The sequence below is a fragment of the Stegodyphus dumicola genome, chromosome 9 (genome assembly GCF_044657685.1).
Source record: "Stegodyphus dumicola isolate Sdum_Otavi_A_Nest chromosome 9, ASM4465768v1".
Taxonomy (NCBI): Eukaryota; Metazoa; Arthropoda; class Arachnida; order Araneae; family Eresidae; genus Stegodyphus; species Stegodyphus dumicola.
In genome coordinates, this window is record NC_140776.1 from 145,892,413 (window position 1) to 145,919,269 (window position 26,857).

The 26,857-nt window shown below is 30.1% G+C and overlaps 1 protein-coding gene across 5 annotated transcripts in view; it reads left to right on the plus strand.

Moving 5' to 3' along the window:
- Positions 1-26,288, plus strand: part of LOC118200252 (C-Jun-amino-terminal kinase-interacting protein 4-like) — a 104,215-nt gene extending 77,927 nt beyond the window's left edge. For 4 of the 5 annotated variants that reach the window (XM_085824204.1, XM_085824207.1, XM_085824205.1 and 1 more), the window contains 8 exons: positions 3,290-3,370; positions 10,255-10,322; positions 10,408-10,556; positions 15,754-15,925; positions 16,310-16,423; positions 19,162-19,386; positions 22,150-22,281; positions 25,521-26,288. In XM_085824204.1, coding sequence (XP_085680330.1) covers positions 3,290-3,370; positions 10,255-10,322; positions 10,408-10,556; positions 15,754-15,925; positions 16,310-16,423; positions 19,162-19,386; positions 22,150-22,281; positions 25,521-25,654 — 1,075 coding nt within the window. In that variant the 3' untranslated portion in view covers positions 25,655-26,288. The remainder of the gene's footprint in view (positions 1-3,289; positions 3,371-10,254; positions 10,323-10,407; positions 10,557-15,753; positions 15,926-16,309; positions 16,424-19,161; positions 19,387-22,149; positions 22,282-25,520) is intronic. The other variant, XM_085824206.1, reaches the window with a different exon arrangement.
- The last annotated feature ends 569 nt before the right edge of the window (positions 26,289-26,857 follow it).

A 26,857-nucleotide genomic window follows, 5' to 3' on the forward strand; every position in this document is an offset into this window, starting at 1 on the left:
TACATACATTTCTGAATCTGCATAACATGCATACATTTCTAGGTCTGGTCCCAATAATAGATGAGTACCCATAATTATTTAGTAAGAATAGAAAACAGAACTGAATAAAAAGAAAATTATACTACAAAATTATAATAATATCTTTGAAAAATAAACTAACAAAATAGAACTTTTTTTGTTGTTACATATAATAATCTCTTTTGTTATTTTAAATGAATAAATTCAAAAAAAGGTAAAAATTTGCTGTAATCATTCTGAACTTTAACCCGTTTGCGAAGGCGCGCCTTTGTTTAAGACACTCTTGCAGGACGGAAGGGAACCAAAGGCAGTCATTGTACGGGACGGAGGTTTTGCATCGCTAAGCCTAATTTTATAAAAAAATCAGAAAAAAAAAGTTTAACTTCTAGCATCGTAATTTTTGGTATTATTTTAGATTATTACTTGAGCTCTTATATATGCTAAAATTAGCACTTAATAACATTTATTTCTTTATTTCACATGAAAATATACTTAAAAAATTGCTTATCTTGTAAAATAATTTTCGGAAGTGCTATTCAAATTATTCCAAAGTTTTAATTGATAAAATCCATCCATAAAGTTTAAAATTAATAAAACAACACAATAAAGACTATTTACAGTTAGAAGTAACAAAATTTAAAATGAAGACTGACTGTGGTAAATCTCAAAGCACGGAGAAGTATTAAAGATTTTAGACTCATTAACTATCAAGTACTGACAATTTACTAATGAGACAGAATGAAAGCTTTCCTAGTTCAGTTATTGTTTTGTCACATGAGATATTTATAATTAAGGAAAACAAATATAAAATTATTTCAAAAGTAAAAATTAAGTTATAATTATAAATATTTTTTTAGTATTAGTTATAATCTTTAAATTGCAGTTAAATATCAACAATTATGTTACTAAATTCAGTGAGTTTCATTTCCCTGAAAAGTCCAAAAAACTGGAAAACATGGGTAGCTCAGAATAGCTCTGTGCATAGAATATATTTTGTTCTGAAAAAAACTTATTATATTCCATCATTTTGTAGCCATACTGAAATTTTTTCTTATTGTTTCAAATACTGGAGCAAAGTTATATAAATCTTAATCTGTCAGTTCATTCTGATCTGATGCTCATGCTTGATACAGTACAAAGTCTCGGCATCCATTATCTGGAATGATCTATAATCTGGACCTCAAAGCCACAAACTTACGCATGCGCGTTTGATGCACGCGTCTGCTATACATGTATGTAAAGCCAGTAAAGTGTTTACCCAGGTGCGCTTCCAATAGTGAAGAAAGTAATAAAGAATGTTATTGAAAATGAAAAAATTTCGATTGACAAGTTAGTCTTGACACAGCAATTACAGGACTTGAACATTGGAACTTTGTAACTGAACAAGAAATTATGCCTGTTTATAGAATTAAAGAGAAAGTATTAGCAGAAAAAATAAAGCAACTTAAACAACTTACATTGATAGAAATGTTTACTAAAGTAAACAAATAAATATTAAGCTTTTTTTTTTTTTTTTTTTTTTTTTTTTTTTGTAAATTTTGATACCCTTTAGATCATAATTGCTCTTTATTTCAGAAATCACAGTTTCATATTTTTAATTGTATAATTTCTGCATGCCATCTTACCAGATTTAAATTGATGGTCTATAATGCGGAAAAACCCCTAATCCGGAATCGCCAAAGTCCCGATGAGTCCGGATTATGGACTTGGTACTGTATTTAACATTTATTGATTTTCTTCCTATTTTTCTATTGATTTCTCTTTTTAGTTTCTGCATTCAAAATGTTTTGCTTTGATAAAATTCTACAACCTTTATTAATCTTGTTTTTCTCCACCCAGTATTCATTCTAGTTTCTTAATTAACATTTTTTAATTTTTGAAAATTGGACATGAATTTGACAAATCCAAATGCCTTATGTATCCTTATAGTAGAAAATTTTTCATTATATTAGAGATAGATGTTTTCGATTTATGGATTATCATGAAGCTTTTAATTTCATTTCAAGCCTTGGCATAAAGATTCATTAAATCAAAAGTAATGACTATCACTAGTAATGAATTTTACAAATCAAGTAATAGTTGCAGAAGATTTTTGTGAGTTTTAAAGGCATTCTTAAATTTCACGAGGATTTTCGACTTTTATTTTATTTTTGTTTCATATTAGTTATTCTTTTTTCTTTCTTTTTAACGGCCATTTTAAAGGGCTTTCTTTTTAATCTAGCTATAACACCAGTATCCACATAGCTAATTCACAATCAGATTTCTCTTCTGTAGCTTTTTACTTAAATCAAATTTTTTGTGTTATTTGTAATTATTTTTTTGTTTGTTTAGATGGGTGATTAGGCCTATTAATTAGTACAAACCTAGAACTGCAAACAATTACTTTCAAGAACCTTCTTAAGAAAAATAATGGTACTTAATCTAATTGTAAGACGTGTGAGAAAATTCTTATGAATCAAATTTTCAGTCCATTTGCTAATCATAGTTGCTATGTAAGTGTTTGATATAATATATGTTTTTTTGCCCTAAAAAACTGTTTGTCATGTATTAGATATTTGCATTATGAGTGAGTATTTGAGTCAGCTAATATTTATAATAGAACCAAAGAAATGCTTCCCCCCCCCCTTTTTTTTTTTAAGGCCCAAAGTGCATTAGCCCAGAAGGGCTATTAATTTCATTTTGGCATTTTGTGTTGATTCACTATAATTGGTGAATCGCTTTTTAAATTGTTGCTGCCAAATATTATCGCCCTGTATTATATATAAATAGATTAAATAATGAAGAATCTGCATAAATGTACGTATGTTTTCGCATTGTGATAAAACAACGGTACCTAGAGCCATCAAATTTTGATTAACGTACGTCTCCACCCGAATGTGGGCATCTGGAAGCCCGAATTTTTAATTTGTTTTATTATCTATTTTGTATTTTCTATAGCATTTATGAGTGTTTGATTAAGAAACTCAACGATTTGAAAGCGAGCAATGGCAACACTGTATTGGGGGGGAACATTTTTATCTCCAGGACACGAGACTGTGTATTGGAAATATTGGAAGATATGCTGTTTTAAATATTTTGTGATATTGCTGTTAAATTGAATTTTATGGTTTAATTGCGAAGAACATGATATTTAATAAACAAATGTAACACGCAAAACATTAAAAAATGCTCCTTTGGGCATAATATAAAATCTGAAGACTTTCTTTTTTTTTTTTTTTTTACATTGAGATAACTAGTATATAATTGCTAAAATAAATCTTTTGTATTGTAGTATATATGTGCATTCATCTGTTGCCCAGTGGTGGAGATGTATACATACTGTGAAACTGAAAGATGCAGTATTGAATATTGTGTAAGTATTGGTAGAGTTGTTTTCTTCCATAGCTTCCATAGATGTTTAAATTTTTCTTCATAATCTAATTTGTGGATTTTATGATAATTGGGATTTAGGGAATTTTTAAATGTGTGAACAATGTTTTTAATATGTGTATGTGTGTGAGAGAGAGAATGCTCATATACCGTATTTGACGGCATATAAGACGCACTTTTTTTCCTAAATTTGGTCTCAAAAAAGTTACCTGCCTCTTATACGTGAAGAACACAAGTTAACTTTCAATACTGAATGCTATTTTTAGCCCGGATAAAGGTCTAGACATACATACGTAACTTTTTCTACATCTGCCATAATAATTTTGCGCATGCGTGAAATATCTGTTGCCAAAAAGCGGCAAAGCTCGAAGCTGATGTTGAAGTTCGAACAGGTTCGACGGTCACATTACATGTATGGAGCCTTTTCTTCTTTACATAGACTTTGACTCAGCCGACACACGTGTCGGTATCGGGGCTACTCTGTATAAACGTGTCAGTATCGGTACTTAAAACTATTTCTTAAAAAAAAAATACCCTGGAAAATATGACTACAGGAAACAAGAGATTAAGCTATACAATTCAGTATAAACTAGTAGTATAAACTAGTATATAAATTCAGTATAAACTATAAATAGTAGGAGTGTTAAATTACGCCAAAGTGCATGTAAACAGAGCAGCAGCAAGGCTTTTCGGTCCACCACCTATCGAAAAAATGATACGTATCTGGCGACTGCAGGAAGATCAACTGAAGACTGCTAAAAAACAAAAACATAACCTTCGATTCCCAGCTCCATCTTGCCGTCAAATACGGTATTGTGGTAAACTTTAAAATTTGATTAATATTCAATATGTCAGATGCATTTTTTATGCGATTAACATATCAGGCTATTTACTTGCTTGAAATATTTTTTGGCTCTGAATGGTATTAGTTATATCCCAGATAGCATAAAAACATCCTTGGGATATCCTGAGGATGTTGCTCGCGGGATATGCGCACATCCTCAGGATATCCCACGAACCTCCTAAACACATCCTCCCAAGTGCTTAATGTCACATCCCAGTATATCCTCAGGACATCCTAACAAAATCCTATTGGCAGCGTACAGGATGTTATTAGGATCTGAACTCCTACTTACTACATCCTCAGGACATTCCGAGATATCCCACTAACCTCCTAAACACATCCCATTATATCCTAAGAACATCCTATCTATGTCCCATTGACAGTGTTATGGGATGTTATTAGGATTTAAAGTCCTACTTACTACATCCTCAGGACATCCCGTAAAATCCCAGTTTCCTCTTAAACTCATCCTCCCGAGTGCTTAATGTCACATCCCAGTATATCCTTAGGACGTCATATCTAGGTCCCACTGACATATGGGATGTTATTAGGATTTGAAATATTTGTTACAATATTCCTTTAACCTTTTAAATACATATTTTCAATTGCTTAATGTTACATCCCAGTATATTCCCAGGAATCTTCTTTATATTCCAGTGAAAGGGTATGAAGGTGTTGTGATAACCTTAAACCTGCTTATTTTCCACAGATAGTCTCAGGTCCTCCATCTGTGGTTACTATGGAAAAATAAGAAATGTTAAGAATATTTATACAGTTTATTTTTTCAATTTGAATTTCAATTTATTTAATAATTTGTAAATATATCTAAAACTGAGCAAGGGACTTGAAATGAATTATTAATACAAAATATTATAAGAGAAAATTTTGCTTTAAAATATTAAAAATACTTCAATCATATTTAACCATTCAATAGCCCAAAACTGAATTCTTCAATATATTCATAATTAAATTATTTTAAAAATTCAGTTCTGACTTCAGTTAATTTGTATTCAAAATTCAATAATAAAATTAAGCATTTAATAACCTTTAAGTAGTGGCCCAGATATGTGTAAATTTTGAAATTATGAACTAAGTCGGTTATGTTGATTGAGTCATTATTGATGGCTACAATATGATTGAACAGTTCATGAGTTCGTCTTGTTATTTGCTGTAATGGAGAGGAAGATTTTCTAATAAATTTTTTTATGGAAGATATATAGCTTTCAAATTTAAATGCACTGTAATTATCTAATGGCCCAAACATTTTTACATCTTCGCAAATTTGTAGTAGGCCGTGAACATTATGAGAAATATACCGTTTACCATAATAAAGCCCAAAATTTACTACGAAGAGATTTAATAAGGACTGTGCGTATTCAACAATTGCCGTCTGATTCTGTATTTTCATAAGAGTCTAATTGAAATATGAAGTAGTAAAAAATAATCATATAGCTTTTTGGAAAAAAATAAATAAATAAATAAAATAAAATAAAAAAATAAGTGTGCTAGTGTACAGTAAAAATTGACGGTATTTTGTAGCTTTCCAGTGTTTCAATTCTTTTCGAGTCCTTGGTTTTCTTGTAAATTCATTTGGTACATAAGGCTTTAAAAACTGTTCAATTTTTTTTAAAAATTAGTTCAACATATTTATGTGGCGATCGTGCTTGTAAGGTGCCTCCGCCTATCCTAATAGTAATCATTTTTCATGCTACTCCTAAGCGCACAAGGTGCATAAAGTCTAACGGAATATTTAATAATCCTATATTTGGAATATTCCTTAAAATGGGATAATCATTCTGGTAATCGTCATCAGTCAGTTCATCTTGAGACATAAAAATTCATATTTTGAATCACAGTTTGAAATGGAGCTTAAAGAACATTCGCTAGCACGAAAATTTGGCACAGGCTTTTTTCGTAATTAAATGCTACTTCATCTTCTGACAAATCCGATAATATACGTTGATTTATTCTCCTATAAATCCGTCTTTTAGATAGCTGAGAGAATTTTTTTTTAGTTCTGATCATTTTTGTAGAATAAAGGAAAAATTTTGAAACTTACTTTTCACACTCTCTCAATGTAACGCTTGCAAGTGTCAGCAAGTCAGTTCCTAACTGAAACAGAATTTGGAACGACGGCAATTAACGTTTAGCAGAATAGCTGAATTCTGGAAATCAGAAAGTAAGTACGAGTACTTTCCACTTTGTGTGGTTCTTCAAGGATATCACTATTACGGAGCAAGTAAAACCGTTGGGGGCATTCTGTGTGCTTTGTTGTGAAGGTATGTTTCCCTTGCAGGGGGATACAAAGAAGGGAAATCTTCCACGTTAACAAAAAGAAATCTTGGGGCATCGGCTACAGAAAAAGTGCTAAGAGGCGTTACTTTCTGAGTGGAGCTCGGTTTCTCAAATGCAAAGTAAAGTTGAGAAGCAGTTTTACGAACAATGGTATTAATAGAAACAAAAATTTAAGATTTTCAACTTCAATTGTTATTTATGATATATATAAGTATAAAATAAAATAAGAAAACTGCTGAGTTTAAAGAACGCAATTCATTTAAAAATTAAATCATTTTAATTTAAAGTTTGAACACCTATTTAATCTTCTGTTATCTAATTTTGAGTTTTCATAACAACATTTAACTTTGTGTTATATACCTTGAAGAAATGTGTTTATTGCATTTTCTGGATGTTACAAATAAATTAATTAAGCAGTAATTATTGTTAAATAATGAGGAGTCATGTAGCATTGCCGACATAACGTATAAGATTGGAGAGCGCTGGATGTATTTTTTTCGCACTTTGTTTAGCAAAGATTGGATATTTGTATGGTTAAAGAGCTCCCTAAGGTAGCAGAGGTTTGAGGAGAGTAAGAACGTAATGTTACTTCTTCCTATTCTTAAACCTCATTCTATTACAGAGAGGTAAAAAATAAGTTACTTACCTCAGTCGCTTTGAAAGACTAATTCTCATTATTAAAGAACTTACCAGAAAATGAACGAAGAAACGGCAATGAATTTTTTAGCCCAATAAAATTATTCTTCTGATTATAAATTCAAATTAAAGCAAGTTAAACCTCATAAATAAACTAAAATTTTGTTTTCTAAAAAAAAATATTGTTATGTATTACTGCACAGCACTAAACATCATTCATTACTAATATAATAGTGTAAGAGATCAAAATTTTTTTTCTTTTGCAGTTTCAAAGTATAGTTATTTCTATGCTAAGAACTAGGTAATGGAACTATTTTTGGATCTAAATCCTTTCAGTAATACGTTTTGCTCTAAAATCTTCGATGAATTTAATAGAATACTTTTATAACTTGATTTAGTAAGTGTATGGTTCAGCCATGCCTTAATATCGTGCATGGCACCATATTCTCAAGCAACTTAGTGCTACATTATTTCTGATTAGTACCGCAGAGACGGGTAAGTGGTTAGTGACTGATTGCCGTACAGAGGGGCCCAAGTTCGAATGTCAGATAAGGCATGGATGTAAATTGTCTGTACCCTGTACCCTCATAGGAGGCAACGGTAGCCTATCTGTTACCCTCATAATAAAGTGACCACCGCTTCCAGCCTTAGTAGTGTTCTTTCTCTCTAACAGCTAGTGCTGGCCATTGGAAATTAAAATATATATATATATATATATATTATTAGCCTGATTTAAGGATCTGTGGCAAAGCACTAGAGGCAGTCTAACAAAGGAAAGGAATGTCTTTAATAACAACTTTGCTTTTTTAAGAGAGATTGGCTCATTTATACACTATACACAAAAAATGAGAAAAACATGAAAAATCTCATGCAGCCTGTTAGTTCCCCAGGATCTAAATCCTGTTGAGCTACCAGAGTTTAGTGGTTTCATTCTCTGCAGCCTGAAGGATTACTTACTTAAAGCATCATCATGCCCATCTGTTCATAGGATAAATGTCTTTGTGAAAGATTTTCTGAGCGAACCTGTAATGTAAATAATATTTGTGTTCAAAGATATTAGCAAAATATATAAAATAATGTTTATAAAATATATTATGTAGCAATTAGAATTTAATCTTAAACACACTTTCAATATGAAACTCAAAACGGCTAAAAAAATGTGCCTATAATTTGTAAGAAAGGGCTCTGGTCACTAGGCACTGTGAAACAACAACAAAAATTTAAAATATTATTACTTACAGCCAATGTATACAAGACAAAAATAAGTGTAAGCATCACAATTAAATTTTCATATGCAGAATAGTAATCCATAGAGTAAGATTTCGATTCTTATAATATGACTTGCGTGTGGTACAAGGTTACTTTACTTTAATATTTTCAGATATCAGCTTCCATAAAAAGTAAGTACTGAAGATATCTGAGAAACAACATCCTCAGGAGATCTTCATATATTCCGGGGACATTACAACTTGAACAGGACCTCCTTAAGATGTTGATTTATGAAGTCCTCAGGAGATCTTCATATATCACGGGACATTGAGACTTGAATAGGATATCCTCAGTATGTTGACTTAAGAAGTCCTCAGGATATCTGAGAATCAACATCCTCAGTAACATTATGAAAAAGCAATTCAAAACACAATGTTAAAAGGTTTTTTTTTATAACACAGAAGTTATTGGCTGTTTTTTTCATATAAGGCAGTTTTAAATATGTTTTTTAATAAATATTCAGAATTTGAATTTGGACACTGTTTCAGGTAAAGCTATAGTCTTGGGCTATTTCTTTGGAACTGTTTTGTCGAGCTATTTAGTCTTGGGCTATTTTGATAGGGTATTAATATTATTATGTGCACTTAAGAAATCACACCTAACTTGCTATCCTATCCTCATTCGCTGAGATTTGTAACTTAATCACCATACATTATAAGCTCTTATTCTCTTGTGAGTTATCCCTTGGTAAATTTCTTATTAGCACTGCAGATTTGGTCACAGTGGTCAAGCAGTTTTTTCAGAAAATGTAATGTTTTATTAAATCCAATTTATCGAAACCAAGTCCATTAAAAGCTGCTCCATTTCTACCAGGACTTAAGTCCACATGATGGTCTACTAATGTCACTAGCACTGTTTAACAGCACATTCAAACCCATGTTTTTTTTAAAAAAAGCAATTTGAAGAAACTTAGGGAAGAATCAAGAGAACAAGCTATCATTCGGAGCTCACTAACACACAACCTTCATTGTCAAATTCCACAGATTGAATCATGCATGAATTCTTTAAGATTCTGTGAATAAGATATTCTTTTTGGGGAAAAAAAAATGTTGATGGATATAATAATTTGCGTAAAAATACTTATCATGCAATCTCTTAACATCAGAAACCTTTCAGTTACCTACAAACAAATGCAAGCATTCTCTCTTCAATTTGTGTTCACATGTATAGTGCATTTTTAAGTGACAGTTTACATTCAGTGTAAAAATTTCTCTCTTAACCTTTTGAGGCCGGGGCTTTGGTAGCAGTAAAAGCTACCAAAGGACGGGGAATCTTGAACCGAATGCTTTCCCCCCTGTAAGAAATAAATCACCTCCTATTTGCAACAAAGATTCTTGTGTGTAGTTTAATGGATTCTCAGAAGGGGGCATCTATGTCGCAAAAGGAAGGCCTTTGAAAGAGATAATTGGTTATTTAGATTAAAACCCCAGGGACGTCAAATTTGACATTTCACCCCACTTTTCAGCCCGGAAAATGGGGGAAAAAGACATGGCCACTAAAGTGGACAACCCTGTCTTTTCAAAGAGAGGACTCTATGGTCACTATAATGGCCATCCAGTCTTAAAAAGGTTAAAGCTTATTTTGTCTACTATGAAACTACTATGAAATAATTTATAAGAATGTATCTCATAATTATTTTTTCTTTTGCTTTATTTAAGTGATATTCTTTTTCTTAAACTGATGATATTGGATGTTCATTAATTTAATGTAATATTGGATTATTTGTTAAGCATTAAATTTATATCTTATTATATATTTATATGTTATTATATATTTGCATAATATTAATCTCTTTTTTTTTTTTTTTTTTTTTTTTTTTGTAGGCATTTAAGGGGTAGAGTTGTTGCAGCAATGGCAAATGGTACTGTTGCTATATTTCATCGAGGAGAAGGTGCGTGTATTTAAGAGAATTCATATTTTGAAGGGAATTTTCATATTCTCTGCTGATGATTCTAAAAATGCATTTTTCTTTATAGATAACCAGTGGGAACTTAATAACTACCATCTGTTAGATCTGGGATATCCACATTATTCAATTCGTTGCATGGTTGTTGTTCATAATAAAGTTTGGTGTGGCTATCGAAATACTATTCATGTTTTGTGTCCAAAGACATTATCTATAGAGGTAATAAATTGATAACTCATTTGTTTCATATTTTAAATGTAATGTATGGAATATCTAGTGAAAGTTTAAAGTCAATTTTATGCAATTGTATTTATGTTAATTTTCAGAAATAAATATTATTTGTTTAAACATTTGTTTTTAAGACAAACTGTGAGTTACAATTTTAGTGTATTTTCAGCTAAATCTCATTCTTTTTTCTGTTACATAATCTTGTTTGCTATTTCTGGTTAATAAATGCACAGTATTAAATATTTTGAAAAAGTAAATGTAGGTGTAATTTTTTTCTGATTGTAGATGAAGAATTAATATTAGGAAAGTCATTCAAAGATTATTAAGTGTTATATTTGCATCTGAGTTATTTATTTTTTGATAGATTTCAATTTCTGTCATTACCTAAAGGTTTTATTTGTTAGGCCGCTGCCCAACCGATATAGTGGTCAGCATCGCTGACTGTGCCAAAGGGCAAGGGGTCGGATCTCGGAGAAAGCATGCATGTTTGTAAATTTATAGTGTTGGTGCGGCATGACGGCATTCTAAATGTGGGGCAAACCAAGAAACCTCTCGTGTGGTTTGGTAAAAGGGGTGGGAGACCATCGGACCTGTACCCTCACCTCCCCCCCGGGTGCTGTCCATCAAAATTGGGGGCAGAACTGAGCCAAATTGCACTGTCACCTGTTAAGTACTCAAGGCTGTTTTTAGCGACAGACATAATCTTCCACTCCTTGTCACGAGGAATTTCGTGGTTTTGGGCTGACTACGTGAGTTAGGTAAGCATAAGCAACAACAACAACAAATATTAGGCCATCTAAAAGGTAATTTACCTTAAGTAATAAATGGATGTTGTATTATCATCTGAGAATGAATATGAAGTATTTGTATTTTCAAATCATGAATACAATTCTGTGAAATTGCTGTGTGTTATAATTATGTGATTGCAAGTCATTTCTTGGTATAAGGACTGAAATACTAATGACACTTTTAAAATTTTATTATTTCTTTCTCATGAAGTAAAAGGAATTATAGGAAGGTTATTTCTGTTGAGAACTAAAAATTAAAGTAGTAAAAGGTGATTTTCAATAGAATATTTGGATTTTATTTATATGCAGTATGTATAATAAATACAGAAAGATCAAAAGTCATAGGAGTAGTATTAAAGGAAGAAGTGCAGTATTTTGCAAAGTACCCAGTGTTTTAAATGGCTAATACAGGATGGTGCACCAATACATGAAAAATCAAATATTAGTAAAATAGGAAATTTTCGTAGACAACCCACCTGCTTTGTCAGTTGGAATTGGAATGAATGGTTTGATCAAATTCCTTCTCTCTTGGTGTTGATTCTTTCTTCATGATTGGTGTATTTCATGGGAGGATCGACATCCAAATGTGTGGACATATCGAAAGGTAGGTCTTTATTGTAACATATTCTCTAGTGGTGACTTTTAGTGCTTAGCTGACTTTAAGGCTACCTTTGTAGTAGGATTTGTGGATGGTTTTGACTCTGCACCAGTTATTGAGCTTGAATGCTACAAAAAGTATATAGTCAGTGTACTTTTTTCGTTGATTTACTGGTTAGCGGAGAGTTTGAAAATATCTTTCTTATGCATGGCAATTCTTATTGGGGACTTTTTAATTATCAAACCCATATATTGAGTTATTGTGTTTGAATCCTGATCATTGGTGGGGAATTATACACTTCTAATATACCTATTGTGCTCATATGCGATTTATCTGTATTTAGCAATTTCCAGATGGATTGGACTAGGACTTGTATCTAGTTGAAATAGCAGCAGAAGTTTGTCAGTTGATTTTATAAATTTTTTAACAAAATTACAAGAGTATTTATTATTTGTTGCTGTTCTAAAAAATAAATTTATATTCATTTTTATAAAATTCAGGTTCATAAAGTTTCAAAATTCTTTAGCTGATCTTAAGTCAAAATAAAAAGCAGCTGTTTTATGAGGATGAAATTAAAAAGGATCGTATAGAATTATTTTAGAACTGACAGTTTGTGTATGGTAGTCTGCAGAATGTCATCAAGCTTATGGGATCAAGAAATTGAATATTGTTCAGAGGACTGAAATATATATTGAATAACTTATCTGTTATTAATAAACTGCAGGTGAGGGAAGTTTTCCGAGGTAAATGAAAATAGTGTTTTGAGTTTGTTTTCTAAATGTATCTGTAGGACAGAGATATTATCAATGTACTTCTTTTAAAACATGGGTTTTGGAGAGGTGCGAAAAACAATATTTTCTGCTTCTAATTCTAACCAAAATGGGGCGCATTGATGCCCCCACAATGAGATTTTCATGTAGTTTGTAAGTTGGCGGGGTGTTATCCATTACTTGTAAACATAAAGCTGCAGCTGAAATGGAAAGCTTCAGTAGAACTAGTGGCAGACCTAGAAACAGAACGACTTGTTATATGGGTAGGCATTTTGAATCTAACATTTGGAATAGGTCATGTTTAATATGAATGTATGTAGGTATGCATGCATGCACATGTGTTCAGTATATATTGATATAATTCCAAGTTCTGTGTTTTTTTAAATCAAAGTGTTTTTTGTTTTTCCTAATTAGTTTGTTACTTCTGTACAGAGTTACCTTGATCGAGTGAGTGTTTCTCTACAGTCTTTTTCTGCTCATGATGCATAATTCTAACATGCATTATGATGTAATTTATGTTTCAATTCAGTGCTGAGAATCGAGAACTCAAAAGTTAACATTCATCATATAGTATATCCTTTTATTTTTAAAAAGGGGAAAAAGAATGCTTATCAGAGTGCTTGTAAAATTTGTGCTTTATATGGAAAAAGTGCTGTTTTGGATTACACATTTTGAAGGTGGTTTGAGAAATGTGGAAATTTAGATGATGATTTTTGTTGGGAACCGTCCACTATAAAATGTAGCTAATAATTGAAAATCCAAGTTTTATAGTGCAGAAACTATCAGACAGAATATTTATTCAAAAATGTACAGTACAATGTTATTTGTACACACGTGCAATTTAAAGAAGATTGGGTAGGCAAGCTGCTATGATGTATGAGTACCTCATACTTTAACAGACAAGAATGTGCTTGCTTGAGTTTTGGCATGTGATTCTTTGCTGGGGGGAAAATAAAGAAGTTTCTTTTTTTGAAACAAGTCATTACTGGAAATAAAAAATGGATACTATACAATAATGTTCAGGAAAAAAGTCATGGGGTAATCCAAATGAACTTCCTTTAGTAGCTTCAAGATGTGGGCTGTATCCCAAAAAAGTCATGCTTTGTGTATGGTGGGATTACAAAGGAATTTCATAGTATGGATTGTATACAGTTCCTTTGCAGTCCCATCATACAGGAAGCCCCAAATCAGTCAATAAATTCAGTATTATTCCCAAATGGCAGTTTTGAAACCCAAAGTCAAAGTAAAGCACCCAGAATTGACAAATCTTAGAGGTTTTGTCTTCCATCATGAGAGTGTTTGGCCGAGCATTTTGGTGAATGTAAAACAAAAACTTGTTGAGTATGGATGAGACATTTTGTATCATTCCCCTTCTCAATACTCAGTAGACCTTGTCTTTGTGGATTTTCATTTCCAGATCACTTCAGAATTCTCTGAATGGCTTGGATTTCACTTTTTTGGAGACTTTTAAACAGTACAATGATAACTTTATAAATAAACCCAATGAATCTTTTAAAAATGGAATTTTTCAGCTGTCCTAAGAGATGGCAAAAAGTTCTGGAAAAAAATGGGGCTTATGTGATTCAGTGGAAGTTTCTTATGATTGTGTACTGCTTTATTTGTATTTACCATAAAAAATTTGCAGAACCTTTCTAATGATCCATATATATATTAAATATGTATATATATATAAAGTTCTAAAAATATTATTGAAGCATATACCAATTCATATGCATATAAATATTTATGTTAGTTTCAAAAATCACTTTTACTTCATCTTTTTACGAATTTAGATTATTTTTCTTTATATCTCATTTTAATGTGTGTGTTCTTTCGTGTTCAGTTGTTTTAGTTGTCTGCATTTTATCATCATTTTAGAAAATAAGAATTTCTAAATATTAATGTATTATATATTTTATTAGTCTAAAGGGGCTTTGTCCCTGAAGGACTATTATTTTTAACCACTTGTGCTAAAAAGACGTGCCACGCACATCGAGATGCTTTTGTGTCAAACCACTAGCGACGTGAACACCTCATCGATAGGCATTTATCGCAAAAATGAAAATAACGTGGTGCACATGTCACCTAACAACGAGATTGTTTATTTCTTGAGTTACAGCTCTGGATTGCACTCGCAGACACGGAGCAGTGTAAATGAGACACTTTATCGCTTGTTATATTGTAGCGCACTGCACCGCAACCGTGAAGTTTAGTTGTAGTGCAAGTGTTTAAAAGTAGGTATTTTTATCATTGACGGTTGATTGTGTTCAGCATACCCATTTGCCTAATATTTGTGGTCTGAGTGAGGGTGTTATGTTTTGTAAATTGTGTAACTATGCTTTATGCAGATTGATTCAGCCTGGCATCTTTAGGTTAAATTGCATTTTGTGGTAGAGTTTAAAAATAATTTTAAATCTCAAAACTAGATATTGTGTTTCACTGGTTCATGGATTTGAAAAATAATAATAGCGATTTTGCATTGAATCACTATAAACGGCAAATCACTTTTCAAACTGTTGCCACCAAATATTACAGTCCTGCACTATATTTGAAGAAATTAAATAATGAAAAATCTGCATAAAAGTATGTATATTTCACGCATTGTGATAAAACAGCGGTACGTAGAGCCATTAAATTTTGAATGATGTAATCCTCCTACGAATACGGGCATGTGGAAAATCAGATTTGAAATCTGGGATTTGTTTTATTATTGATTTAATATTTTGTAAAACTTAAACGAATTTTTGAGTAACAAACACAATGATTTAAAAGCGAGCAATGGCAACACTCTACGGGGGGGGGGACCTTTTTACCTCCACCTCACGGAACTGTGTATCAGAAATTCTAAAGATGTGCTCATTTTAAAATTATTTTGCGACATTCTTATTGAACTGAATTTTATGGTTTAAGTGCAAAGAACATGATCTTTAATAAGTAATGGTAACACACAAAATGTTAAAAAAAAAGCCCCTTTGGACGTAATTTAAAATCTGAAACCTTTCAGATTTATTTATTTATTTATTTTTTTGTAGAAATCTTTTGATGCTCACCCAAGGAAAGAGAGTCAGGTACGGCAATTGGCTTGGATTGGAGATGGTGTTTGGTTATCTATCAGACTTGACAGCACACTGAGATTATACCATGCACATACATATCAGCATCTTCAAGATGTTGATATTGAGCCATATATTTCAAAAATTTTAGGTACAATTCTTATTTCCATTTTTTTGTAGCATCAAATTTTCTTAATCCTAACTTTAATGTTATTACATTATGGAATTATAGGCAAGATATCAGTGACTTATTTTATATTGCATATAATTATTTAAATTGAAATTTTTGAAGTATGCATATATCTTGAAAGAAATTACATTTTATGGATTTATAGAAATAGTATTGAATGAGATAAGTGAATATTGTAAGAACATTTAGAATCTGTAGATATTACATTTGAAAACATAGATATATATGTGTATTGGTGTAAAGCAGCACTTGCCAGGGAAGTGAGTGTCTTATTGTAGCTGAGTGGTATTATTGTATTCATTTAATTAGATTTAATAATTGTTTTTCTTGCTTTTATATATATAGGTACAGGTAAACTAGGTTTCTCATTTGTTCGGATAACAGCTCTGGCTGTATCCTGCTGCCGTCTCTGGATAGGCACCGGCAATGGAGTAATACTTTCTGTTCCACTTCATGAACGTAAGTTTCTCTGTTGTATCAATATTGTAAAGCATATTAAGTAATGTTTTTCATATGTCTCAATATAAATTTATAGATTCGAACTGTGCATTCTCCAATTTGCTAATTGATTGCATTTATTCTTTTAGGATTAAACATGAAAAACATGTTTTGTTTTTTCCTTTTCTACCATTATGTTTTTATAACTTGATTAGTTAAAGGAAGCAACTACATAAATCACAATGAATGATTAGGCATAATCTGCCAGAAAATCGCATAAACATATTAGAATTTGCAAACCTGATATATTTGCTATAATTTGTAGATTGCTTTTGTAAGGTGTAAAAATGGGCTTCTTGCAAATTGATTCAGTATGGCATCTTTAGGTTAAGTTGTATTTTGTGGTAAAATTTTTAAATAATTTTAAATCTCAAAAGTAGATATTTTTATCATTGACAACATCAGCTTTTTGTGTTGTTGATTGTGTTAAGCATACCCATTTTACTAAAATTTGTGGTCTGAGTGGGGCGTTTCATGGGTTCATGGATTTGGAATAATAATATTTGATGAAGAATCAGAACACAGTTTATTCACCAGTATTACACAAGACAGTTCCAAAGTCATCGAAAAATTATGACAAAAGTGCCGAATCAGTCAGCAACACAGCATTCAGGCTATAATGGTGAAGATAGCTTAATGGCAGCTCTTGACTCAGTCGATTGCTCTCAAGCTAATCTCTGGACTTAACATACTACTCTACTTTGCATGCAGGCAGGGTATATATAGCTTTTGACCTGCCTTCGGGAACATTCTCAGGAAAAATGGTAAGAAATTATTCTAGAATGCTCCATCTATGTTATATTGACAATTTTGTCACCAGATGGATGATTGCGTGCCAAATCTGGCAACCGTGCCAATTTCTGGCGAGCCCACCAGCGGCCGAGCAGTAAAGTCCATGAACACTGATAGTTCGGTCCGAGGTTCAAATCCTGCAAACGGGTTGGCTGCATGGGTGTTTTCTTGGTTTCCCCCATGTGTAACGTGTATATGAGCCAGTTTCCCTTAGAAAGTCCTCTATGAAGGCATCCCTTCCCTTAGGCAGATAGCCCTAGTGTGCTTTGCCGTATTCTCAATAAACAAGCAAACCAATTTCTGGCAACCTAAATGCCTTTGCCGGGTAGCTGGGCATTTTGCAATAATATTTTTGTCATTGACAGCATCAGATTTTTGTGTGAGAGTTTCAAAAGTGATATGGTATTTATATATTAAGTACTGTTGGAGATTTTAGCTCATGCTGATGTGTTGTAATAATTTGCTAATAAGTATTTTTATTTAGATATTAACTACTGTTGTCAATTTTAATTGATCCTGTGTTTGGTAATAACTTACTTATAAATGTCTTGCCTTCTGTAATAACCATGCTTCCTAGTTGCCTAGTGGGAAGATCAACTGAACACTTTTACTTTGAGCTGAGTTTAAATGGGCTGTCTGTAAAGATGTTTTTGTGGTGTTTTTCCCATGTGTATCATAAATATGAACCAATATCCTCTAGGAAGTGCAAAAGCACTCCTCCCTTAAGCAGATTATCTGCATATGCATTGTCTTAATCAGTTAACTAATTAACTATTCCTGTTGTAACTATGTTCTTTTCATAAGCACATGTTAAGTTTTTATAATTTATCTTTTATATGTTCAGCATTTCTTGTTTTATTATTGGATTTCTAGGCTTTGCAAATAACAAGGTGGAAGCTATCCACCTTTTTTAGAATCATGGAATACTGTCAAATAATGAAGATAATTTTTATTCCCATATGTTAAAATTATGAATCACTAAATATAAGATATTGTGCATGAGCAGTGCTGAAAAGTGCAGACATATGAAAGAGTTAAAACAGAAAATTTGTTTGAAAGCAACCATAGCACATTTCAAATAGCTGTGCATAATATATTATTCAAGAAGTAAAGTTGCTAACTTTTACCAAGATCTAGATGTGGTAGATAAAAATCATCATGAATTGGAATAATGATTTTCGAAAAGATTGCATTATTAAAATATAAAAATCAAAATCTGTGGAACCCTTATCGCCAACTAATGTACTTAGTTTGCTGCCAGAATTTTCTTGGTATTTATTAAACTACTAGTAGTATTAAGTGAACATTGTAAAAGGAATGTTCATTTTAGGAACAAACAAAAATGCTTCATATTGGCATTTAATACGTGCATAAAGATTATTTAAAAAAAGTGGTTTAAAAGAGAAATGAAAAAAAAAAAAAAAATCAGTGAGAACTATGAAAATATTTAAAGACTGAATAATCCATGAAGAAATTGAGAAAGTTTAACATTCACCAGTAAAAGAAAATAATTTTGTGTTTCAAATAAGTGATCTGTAAATTCAAGAAATATATTGTAAATCTGATACTAAACAAAAGTATAAAAATGTGTTCAGGTATTTCTTTTAAAAGTTTAATAGGTAGGTTATGAAAACTTGTTTTTAAGTTAATTTTGTAAATAAGGAATAATAAATAGTAAATAATAAATAGGAACTGTGTTTTATAGTTTAAATGGTCACAATTAATATGCTTAAATTTTCATTCTTCTATTTGTATAGGTAGTATCATTAATAAAAATATTTAATTTATAATTTGACTTTAATTATTCTGAATAAAATTTATATCTAAAATGTTAAACATTTTTTATGCTAGAAATTTTAAATATATACTTCAAATTTTTAAAATGTTGTTGTAATATGTTTTTTTAGCTGGTGCAAAACGATGGTCCCAGGATGATCCTCAGTTGTCAGGAGATGCAATACGGGTATATGCTGATGGCAAAGACAACCTTACTCCTGGTAGTTTTGTACCATATTGTTCAATGTCTGAAGCACAGCTTTCATTCCATGGTCATAAAGACGCAGTGAAATTCTTTGTAGCTGTTCCAGGTATGATGGAAAGCAAAGCCTTACAAAGTACCTATTTCTCCAAAGGTCTGGTGAAATATTATTGAATTTTCATTTGGCAAACTAACACTAATAAGCAAAAGAAAAATTTAATTAGAATAAATTCTAACACAGTTTGGTCATATTTATTCATGCATCATGATATCAAATATAATGCAATTGCTATAGTGCTGTTTTTTTAATGCAAGATATGTATTAGTGTTTTAAAATGTTAATTTACCAGAGCATAGTGATGTATTTTAATATTTACTTTGTTTATATTTTAAGAGAAAAAAGAACTTAACCGCTGTTGCTGTGGTGTTTATAAATTAAAAGAAGTTATAATAAAATCTTCAGCTGCATATTTCATCATAAAAAATTTAGTAGTGCTCTGAGTAAAAACTCTGAGATCTAGCTAGATTTTTGAATTCCTTGATAAATATAGTGAAGTAAATATTGAATTGTACTATCAGTAAGCACAAATGTAACCTAAAATACAATCTCCCCCCCCAAAAAAAAATGTCAAGAAGTAGGCATATAGCAGGTAGTAAATCAGGAAAAGAAATAAAAATAAGACCTACCATTGTTAGATTTTGTAAAATGAGAGACAAAGAAATGATGAGCTTTGTATGCTTAAATCCTTATATGTTTTTGCATAGAGTGACAGAATAATTTTTGTTTCAATTAGTGTTATCATGACACTTCCTACATCTTAAGTATTTGTGTGTTTTTATGATTGCCTTTTCTTGATGTGTGTGCTTATGAAATACAGTTGTGGAATTAATTCTTGATGATTTTTAAACAATTTTTGAATTTTATCAATCTCATTTTGTTAGCTTAGCCTTAAAAGTATTTTTTGTAATTTGTCAAATTATATCAACTTGAGACCTGTCCTTGCTTTATTTCCTTCTCTAGTTTCTCTAATAGTTTTAATGATGAAAATACCAAATTGTTCATAAACTGTAGCATTAAATTTGGAATAAGAATTGTTAATGTAAGAATAAAGGCCATACGGGTAAAGAGTCTTGTCTTTTAAAATATGAAGTGATTCGCTAGAAAGCGTGTTTTTTTTTATCAGGAATAATATCTAGGATATTAATTGCAGTGTCATTGAAATTGTGTAAATGAAAATGCTCTATTACTTTTGTATCTCTTTTTAAATTAGGAGAATTTGAGAGAAAGCTTTTTAATATGTGATCTATGGCTGTTAATTCTAAGATTTAGATTGCTTTTAGTTTGGCTTGTATAAACTAAACTACATTTTTTATGAGTAATTGAGTAAATGCAATTAAAATTTTTCAAAGTGACTGCTGTTTTTTGGTTAAAGAGTTGGCTAGTGTTTCATTATAAGTTAATCAATTTGAATTATTACCTTCCTTTATTTCGGTTGTTTTTATACGAGCTGGCTTAAGGTAAAAAACAGCTAATATTAAAATAAGTAAAAGAAATAAAACGAAATGCTTTAAATAACAAAGTAATATATTCTAAGTAGTAGCAAATCTCATGATTTGATAAAAGTAGCCATGCCACTCAGAGGGTTAATAACCTAGCTTTAAAAAATATCATGAGTTAATATGAAATAGTTTGTAAGCAATTTGTTTTTATTTTATTTCTTTCATCATGAGTAAATATGAAATCTTTTGTAAACTATTTGTTTTTATTCATTAATCTTTTTTCCCCTGTAAAATACAATCTCTCCTTTTTGAAATGATTTTGATTAAAACTAAAAATTTCTGATTAGTTGACTATTTATATAACATTATGCAGAAATTGATATGAATAGCATGCAAGATTTTTAAGCAAGTGTTACTTTTAGTTAATAGTCTATAATTTTTGCATCAATATGCTTTTTTTTTTTTTTTTTTTTTTTTTTTGCTAAAAGTAATATCAAATGCGCTACAAATAAAACAATTTTTAAAATGTCATCTTTTTTTTTTTTTTTTTTTTTTTTTTTTTTGCTAAAAGTAATATCAAATACGCTACAAATAAAACAATTTTTAAAATGTCATCTAAGTCTTCCCTCTATTGTGTAGATTTTGCAGTTTAAATTTGAACATAAATTTCTTAAAATCTTTGATTGAGCTAGCAATGTTTTAAAAAATTGATTGAAATATATATAATGCAAGTTTTCTGTAGGAATAGGTGTTGATACTCAGGCTTATTTTATGCTGCTACAATGATTATAGTGTCCCTACTAGAATTAAGATTTTTAATTGATTGACAACTTTAAATAGGTCTTAGTTTAAGATAGATGCATCTATATTATGATGTATAGGATTTGTAAACTTATTTACAAACTAAAGTGTGTGGTATTAGTTTAGCTTATATAGTGTGATACTAGTTTACCTACAGTTATTTTTCATTTGTTTTTGTAAATTTTATTACAATTCATATTAGTATAGGTTATTTATATTTTGCACTTTTTTACATCGAATATCTTGTATGAACTGATTTGTTGTTATGGGTTTTTTCAAAAATTAGTGCATGGTATAAACATTTATTTATAATGTAAGTAAAAATTTTATAACATATTAAAAAATAATGTTATATTTATGGAATGAAAATATTGGTGTGACTGAGAACAAATTGTGAACTGTTTTTGCATGAAACCTCAATGATGTATTGAATAAAAATATATTTCACTAAAAAATTTTGCTTCTTTTTCTGTATAATTAAATCTAACGAACCATACTTTTAATCTTTTATTGAACAATTATTTTTGCCCAAATTTCATGGAATAAATAGAATTAATAATTTTGGATGTAATTTATATATTGCATGGAATTTTTATCATCATTTTTTCTTTTGTAGGCCAAGGTGATATGAATTCAGTCACTTCATTATCTGATGATAAAGAGGATTTTGACACTACTGAAAAACCAGTCAAGCCCAAATATATGTATATAATGTCAGGTGCCGAAGGTTATATAGATTTTCGCATTGGTAAGAAAATATGTTTTCTACATGAATATATATATATTCTCATTTTAATTATAAATTCAATATAGTATTTTTCCCTAACCTTAAGCTTATTTTTTACGTTTATTTCATGAATGTGTTTATTAAGTCTAAAACAATGGTTATTATTTGATTAAAAAGTGAATAACTTAGGAATAAAATATAACTTCAAGGAACAATATTTTAATCCTGTTATGGTCTGCAGTTATGCTTAGCTGTTACTATTTGTCCAGTTGAATTGGACATAAGATGAGAGAAGGTTACTACCTATATATTTACATTGTTTGAACATTGAATTAAGTCACAGTCATAAACAGAATTTATGAGATTCACATACAAATGTTGCAGACTTTATCATCTTTAATAATTTTCTTTCTTTTAACAGAAATTACATGCAAAATTGAGAACCTATACATATTTAATTCGGATGGACACCCCTGTTTCATCCACACTATAAAAAACATAGTGCATAATCAGCATAACCTCATTTCTGAGAGATTCTCATCTAAATGTAGCAAACTGTTACTTCTTTAATGTTACTTCTGTTAACAGAAATTACATGCACAAATGAGAACCTATGCATATTTCACTCAGATGGACACTCTTGCCATCTGCACCTTAAGAAACATTTTGCATAATTCGTATAACCTCTTTAGAATAGCACAACCAAAACACACAAAATAACAGTGGCCAGCTTCCACTTTTTCTTTTTGCTAGAAGTTGCCAGATTCTTCAAATTAAACAATACTCAAATGTTAGATCTTGGTGTCACTTCTTTTCAGTTTTAAGATACATTATATATAAAAGTAATACTGCAATATTTTTTGCCTTAGTTATTCTTCTTTCCACACATATTCGTTTATATACCATATGCTTAAGACTGTCTAATAGAAAGAGACTGGTCATAAGAATTATTGTGTTATTAGTCAAAACGCAGTTTAAATTTATCTCAGAATATATAATATATATGCAGAAATAAACTGTATGGATGGTAATCCTCTGTGTAAATTGTATTTGAAATTTCTAAAAGGACAAATGAAAGCCCACAGAAAGAAATATTGGCAGAAAAAGTTTCTAGTAGCTGATAATTTCCTTCAAATAAGTTGATTTGTTGTTTGAGTCATTAGAAAGCAAGTGTATACAACAAAAGTATGGGGGAACTGGTGATGGATAGTGAAAAATGTTTAAGTTGGAATGTTGTGTAGAAATATCATTAATATGTACTCAACATTTGTTTGTATGAAAACATTTTTCATTCTTATTTCTATTCCCAAGCTCTTTGGATTACAAAGGCAGCCCTATGTATTTCATTTCACAGTTTGTATTATGAAAAGTAGACTTTTTTTTTTTTGGTACATTGCTGCATTTTATGCAACTAAAAAGATTCGTGAGAATGAATAATGTAAAGATGCTTGTATATTTGTATCTCCTGTACAACGCTGTATAGTTTTAATGGTACAACTGGTAAAATTTTAAAGGTGTTTTTAATGGTACAACTGAATACTACCTAATGCTTTGATTTTTCCAATATGGGAGGAAAAAATCCCCACATTTTTTAAAAATGGAAATTTTTATGAAAATAGGAGAAATGCATTGAAAACTTTTTTCTAAAACCAAGTTTTTAATCATCAATTAAAAATTAGTAATGACCTTATATATTTATTTTTTAATTTGCTTATATCAGTGACCATATAATTTTGCATAACAACATAACAGGGAAATGTAAATGACTAAATTTATTGAAAATTTCATTTAAAGTTTCTGCCATTAAAAAATATTGTAAATCCATTCTTTCAGCTTGTGAGTTGTTTTATGTTATGTTTGTACTGTAGGCTTCCGATGTGTTTGAATAAAGCACGTGCTGCTGAGATGAACAAATTTGCTTTCATACTTAATTATTATGCAGAAAGACATTTAAGGAATTGCAAACTGTGGTGAAGAATTTTTCCAAAATGCCTTAGTGAACTTTTAGTATGTTAGACTTTAACAAGACAGCCATTAATTTGCCGTAGTTAGATTATAGTGATGTATTTTTAAATGTATGTTGGATTCTCAGTGCTAAAAGGGTAAAATGAATGTATTTAATGAATACATTTGTATTAAATTGATTATGTTTATGAAACTTAAATGGCTTACTTTTTCTTTAAGTAAACCTAGAAAATTAGATTATTGTATCAATAAATTAACAGTTTTAGAAATTAGATAACAATTTGAATAATTAGTTTTAGAAACATTACTGTAATTGGTTTCGAATTTAGAGTCACATTTATAAATTTATATATTTTGATTATATTTGAAATGTGTCATGGCGAAATTTTTTGTCATTGTATCCATTCTGGGCAAATATCCCATTTAATAAAACATTTATAATCCTTTGGTAAGTTAAAATCAAAGTGCTCTATACTTTTATCTGCAATTCAGAGATATTTGAGAATGAATTTACTCACTTAAGCCATTTTTAATGCAAGGGAAATTAATGATTTTTTCACTTAATTTAAGCAACAATAGGGGAAAAAGTAGACTGGTTTTAATAATTAATTTTTCTGTATTGAGTAAAATAGTATTTGTTATTAAATTTGTGGTTAATCGTGTGTTCGTTTAATCAAACACTGCAAAATATATCAGATAATCTGCCTGAGGGAAGAGAAGTCTTTGTTCTGTTTTCTGTATTTATGTTACATATTTGGAGAACCACAAAAACCTTCATGCAGCTTGTATTTTTCCTGGGATTCAAACACAGATCATATTACTAAAATTCCGTAATCTTACCCTTTTGGACACATGAAGATATTAAGTAAAGGTTTTTTGTGAATTTTATGCGTAACAGTATAGAACTATTTGTGTTCTACTTTTGAAAACATAATGCATATTTTTTTAAATTGGGAATTTTGCTTTATGACCATGTCAGATTTATATATATTTTTTATAGAATTTCATCCTGATTGCTAAAAGTGTTTTCACTTTTGTATAAAAAAAAAATTGCCTCTTTTACTGATGAGATTCTGTTTTATATATATATATATATATATATATATATATATATATATATATATATATAAGAAACTTTGTAATTAGAAGTACTAATCTGATATTATTGTTGCAAAGAAATAAATCCTGTATGTGTTATCCTCAGACACTTGCATGTGTTCATATACATCACATATTTTGGATGTTTAATTAATTAATAATGATTCCAAATTCTCTTTTCCTTTCAATCTGTATAGGTGATGAAGATGATGATAGTGATGGTACAGATATGAGTGATCGTTCGTCCAGGAATTCGTTGAGGTCGGAACAAAGCCACCTTATTGTGTGGCAAATTCCATTACCTTCTTCTAGCTCTGCCTCAAGTCATTGATGCTGTTAACTGTGCATTACATTTTGTATCTGATATGCTGAAGCCAATGTGCAGAGATTTTTTTGTACATGCGAAGAATTTTATCATTTACCACTTGTGGTATATGCTTAAAACAGAGAGGCTTCATATGTTATAAAATTTTAAGACTGTTTTAGATATATTTAAAAGGAAATATGACTATGTTTTAGTAACAATTGGTGCTTTTAATTATAAGTCTGTATATTTACTTTTATTTAGCAATAACTTTATACATATTTTAGATCACAGGAAAGAATTATTTATTGAATTTAAAAAAAAATATTTATATATATTATATACACATGACCTTCTTAAATGCGACGGAAACTACAGCACTAGTAGTTTGTTAAAGATCTGATTTGCATGTTGCAAAGTTGCAGAACTTGTTTTGCTGTTATTTGTCTAACACACTCTATCTATTTATAATCTTTTTTTTTTTTTTTTTTTTTCATTTTATTTTAAAGACTCTTCTCAAAGTAAAGAAGTTTTTATTGTTATCCTTAAAAAAATCTAACAAATGCATATTTGTCTGTGATAGTAATGAATATGATCTTCATTTGATAAAAGTATGTAAAGCAAATATTGTATCTATTAAAGTTATCACTTTAAGTGCTGATCCATAGTTTATTATTATTATGTTCAAGTTCTTTCTTTTAACAGAATAGTATTTTGAAATTAAAAAAAAAAAAAAGAAAGAAAGAAAGAAAGAAAAAGAAAAACCTTTGAGGAAGAAGGTTTTATTTTTTATTTATTTATTATTATTATTTTTGACGAAGAAGCATGCTACATGTATTCAAGAAATGTATTAGTAATTTAAGAAGTAATACATACATTTAGAAAAGTAAGACTGGGAAGGGAACTGCCAGGAAATCTTATTTGGGGAAGAAGAGGTTTTTTGTTTAATTTTCTGTAAACATGATGATTCTGATTAGTAAAAATGTGGGATGAATCCTTTTAGTTTGGGTTAATTATTAATTAAACAAATTAAAATTAAAAGAAAGCTAACTAATTTAATTTTGATTATCAGCATGTGTGCAATCTTAAACTTGAATTTCATGAGCATTTAGGTATGTATTGGCTTCAATTGTTATAATTTTAGTTTTAAAAATTCATATGCAGTTCACTGTGTATTAATTTAGTCAAAAATAGAATATTAATCTCTTAACTAAGGTAAAAATAATGTAT